Raw genomic sequence first — 4,099 nt, forward strand, 5'->3', positions numbered from 1 at the left:
TGGCGTGAACCCGGGAGGCGGAGTTTGCAGTGAGCTGAGATCCGGCCACAGCACTCCAGCCTGGGCAGCAGAGCGAGACTCCGTCTCAAAAATAAAAAAAAAACAAAAAACTTCATGCTTCTCTATCTGTAGATGACATTACTCCTATCAAACCTGTCTACCTGAACATATCACACACTTTCCTACCTCCTCAGTGTTTGTTCAAATGCACCCTGTGTCTTTTGGAATGCAGCTTCTGTTTCTCTCAATTTATCTATATTCCCTTCAAGGCTCAATTCAAATCCTACCCTGTTAGAGGAGATAACAGCAGAGTCCCAAAGTGATTTCTTCCTTGTCTCAATTTTTTTTTTTTTTTTTCCTTTTTTGAGATGGAGTCTCTCTCTGTCGCCCAGGCTGGAGTGCAGTGGCGCGATCTCGGCTCACTGCAAGCTCCACCTCCTGGGTTCACGCCATTCTCCTGCCTCAGCCTCTCAAGTAGTTGGGACTACAGGCGCCCATCACCATGCCTGGCTAATTTTTTGTATTTTTAGTAGAGACGGGGTTTCACCATGTTAGCCAGGATGGTCTCGATCTCCTGACCTCGTGATCTGCCGCACCCGGCCGCTTGTCTCAATTTTTGAAGCGTGTATTAGTGAAGCACATATCTGGCATTTGGCTATTTTATGCTTGTTTTTAGAGAGGTTCTGCTTCTTTAATTCAATCATAAGCATTAAAATGGCAAGGAACATATCTGATAGCCCTAACATCTTGCAAATAAAAATGCTCCTCTAATAAATGTTCATATGAAAAACTTTCATATATAGGCATAAAGCTATACTACAGAAATTCCTCCAGTATTGCTAATTAGAGATTATACACCATCATTTTAGTCTCTCCCATCTGTGATAATGTTAGTCTCGTTTGGTGCTTTGTTTGAGACAAGGTCTCACTATACTGCCTACACTGGTGTCAAACTCCTGGGCTTAAGGGATCCTCCCCTTCAGGCTCCTGAGTAGCTGGGATTATAAGTGTGTGCCACCATGCTGGGCAATAAGCTGTTTTAAACATTGTAAATCCCATAATGTGTAATAAGTGCAAAAGCAGTGAAATTGGAAGAATTACTAAGTATCTAAATTATGACTGAAATGAAAGAGATACCAAAAAAGTAAAAAAACAAAAACAAAATAGTGATATGCAAATAGGATAAACTGTTCAACAGAAAGATGTCCTAAAAACAAAGACAGGCTCATGTGACATATGGAAGGTTCTGGGCCTGTGCAACTGACCAAGAAGAGAAAAAAGTAAGTGAAAGAAGGGAAAACTTTTATGTGTGTGACTAGGGAAACAGTATCAACATTAGATTTCTATTAGCATGAAGCCAATTCAGGAGACACCTGGAAGTCAATTTGAAAATATAAAAGCTAAGCATGGCAGAAGTTCTAACAAAACTTGAGTGGCGGCCTTGGGAGGAGCTGTGGAATCTCCACATCAACAGGATAAGCAGAAAGCTGCTCAGGAAGAGGAGCTCCCTAAGAAGCTTGTGGGGATTGACAAGGAAAAACACTACTGGCTTCAATAGATTTTCAAGGTAAAGAAGGTCTATTTTGCTGGAAAAAAAAAAAAGTCTGCCAGTTTAGCTACAAGAAAATTATGCCTGGCTTTAAAGCTTAAAAAATCTGAATAACTCTTATTTGTCAGAAATATATCTGGGAAGTGCATGCTGAAACTACCCTACTCATGACAATTGGGACTTATGAACAAATAGATTTACAAACAACTCTCTTTAAGGCTGGTCTCTTTGGGTACAGAGGAGCTTATAGTAGACTTCAAATGCCCAGATGGAAATGCAGATAACCAAAAGGAAAGCAAAATCATTCTAATCCTATATAATGACTTATCCTTCATTTTATTTTTATACTAATTGAGATCACCATATGAGCTCTTAGTAAATTTCTAACTTGTCAGAATCTGAGAAGATTAGCTGTTATAGCCAGCCTGTCAAAGAAATGGGCATAGAACTGAGTTCTGAGATTACTGAATGTAGCATTTCCATTATTTCATAAGAATTTGACCCACAAACAAAATTAAACATATTTTAAAATGATCTATCCACATCATTGCTCCCTTTTCTAACTGGATTGGGGATACATGGATGTTAGTTGTCGTAGACATTGGTTCAATAAGCTAGGTAGGTAGAAGAAACATAAGTTGAAAATATTTGGAAAATACAGATTTTAAAAATAAGGTCATGAAGGCTGGGAGTGGTGGCTCACACCTGTAATCCCAGCACTTTGGGAGGTGGAGGCAGGCGAATCACCAGAGGACATGAATTCAAGACCAGCCTGGCCAACATGATGAAACTCCATCTCTGCTAAAAAAAAAAAAAAAAAATACAAAAATTGTCTGAGTAGCCTGTAATCCCAGCTACTCAGAGAGCTGAGAAAGGAGAATCACTTGAACATGGGAGGTGGAGGTTGCAGTGAGCTGAGATCGTGCCATTGCTCTCCAGCCTCAGTAACAAGAGCGAAACTCCCTCTCAAAAATAATAACAATAATAAGATCACAAGTTTTACAGAGGCAGCTCTGTGTTTATCTGTTTCTTTGCATGACTTCTTTAGGTAGTAAAATTTCATTACTGAGGGCTCAAAATTATTGTAGCATGTGTTGTTTCCTAATGAAATACACTGCCAGAAATGCAATAGAAAAAGACATAAAAATAATATAATACATAATAATAGTTCAGAGAAGACTCTACCTGATAGAAGACGAAGCAGATGTTTCTGTATCAGGACCTGAGGACAGGTAATCCTCTGCGCAATTGCAAACTGCATTAATGCTTTCAGACCATTATGCTAGATTGTAAGAGAGAGGGAAGATAAAAAGATGAGGAAAGATGAGAGCCCTAACTCATCCACTTAAGAGTTTGGTAAAAATCAACTCTAGTTTGTCGGAATTAGCTGCAGACTCATTATATACCTTATATCATTGCAAATAAATTACGATATTCTTAATACCTGTACAAGGTTTTATGGCCTTGCTAAATTTCTAACAGATTTTCTGATAAAAAAGTGGTATTAAAGCTATAATTATTTTAATTCTCATGTAAAAAGTATTCATTTTCCCCAGAGCTGAGCACACTGTGGACCACAAGTCTTCTAGTATTCTGTGCCAGGTGTCAGAAAAATAAGAGGGAAATGGGAAGCAAGGGATAGCAACCTCAGTTATCCCTTTTGTCTTCACAGGGCTACTCCGCATATTTCTTTAGTACTGTTTTCCAGGGATCACTATGTTAAAAGGTTTAGGCCTGGGGCAGGAGTAGAGTCCTACAGTAGTGTCAGTATCTGCCCATCAAGGAGTCATGGCTTAATTTTATTTTTGAATTCAGTATGATGATTCATCCAAAATTAAGTCAGCATTAATACTCAATGTTATATAATGGTGCAAAATTAGTGAGAAGGAAAAATATGGGAAACATCAGGATTTTGAAGTGTAACAAAGGGAGAAAAAGTAATCATCACATGAAATCTCTGTATGAATTACACTTAACCTCTGAGATTGAGTAAGCTCTGTAAAGTGCACACGCTATTCAGTTTCCTATAAGACTGAGGCAGCTCCTTTTCTCCCCTAAAGAATTCGGCTAATTTTTACAGAAAAGGAGTAAAGATTTTTTTTTTTGATAATAAACTGTGGGGGGAAAAATATAGCATGCCATGAGTTACATGTATCTTGTTGGAATATACATACCTGCCTATTTTGAAGTGCTCCAAACAAAGGTTTTCCTTCATCTCCCAACAGGTTTTCTCAAAGAATTAAAAAAAATAAAAAAAAAAATCCTGAATAGTGCTATAATTATATACTGTACTTTTTATCAAATGTTCCTTAATATTTTTGATGAGATGATTTGCATTTTCCCCTTCAAAGTCTTGTGTTTTAAGTCTTTGCCAAAATTTTCCAATTTTTGAGTGAGAGAATATTAGAGAATCAAATGAATATCATTTACAAATTACTAGCATAAAAAATAAAGTCCCTGTAGCAATCTTATAAAGAATGCTTGGGGGAAAAAAAACAGCCTGGATTGTTTCTTCTCATTTCAGCATCTTTTTTTTTTTTTTTTTTTTTT

The 4,099-nt window shown here is 37.4% G+C and overlaps 1 protein-coding gene across 1 annotated transcript in view; it reads right to left on the minus strand.

Moving 5' to 3' along the window:
* UBR1 (ubiquitin protein ligase E3 component n-recognin 1) overlaps nt 1-4,099 on the minus strand; it is a 158,669-nt gene that overhangs the window by 37,564 nt on the left and 117,006 nt on the right. The window contains exons 36-37 of the mRNA XM_011941205.1: nt 3,724-3,779; nt 2,735-2,831 (exon numbers count right to left, since the gene is read on the minus strand). Of these exons, the coding sequence (XP_011796595.1) occupies nt 2,735-2,831; nt 3,724-3,779 (153 nt within the window). The remainder of the gene's footprint in view (nt 1-2,734; nt 2,832-3,723; nt 3,780-4,099) is intronic.

Source organism: Colobus angolensis, unplaced genomic scaffold (assembly GCF_000951035.1).
Source record: "Colobus angolensis palliatus isolate OR3802 unplaced genomic scaffold, Cang.pa_1.0 Scaffold199, whole genome shotgun sequence".
Classification (NCBI taxonomy): Eukaryota; Metazoa; Chordata; class Mammalia; order Primates; family Cercopithecidae; genus Colobus; species Colobus angolensis.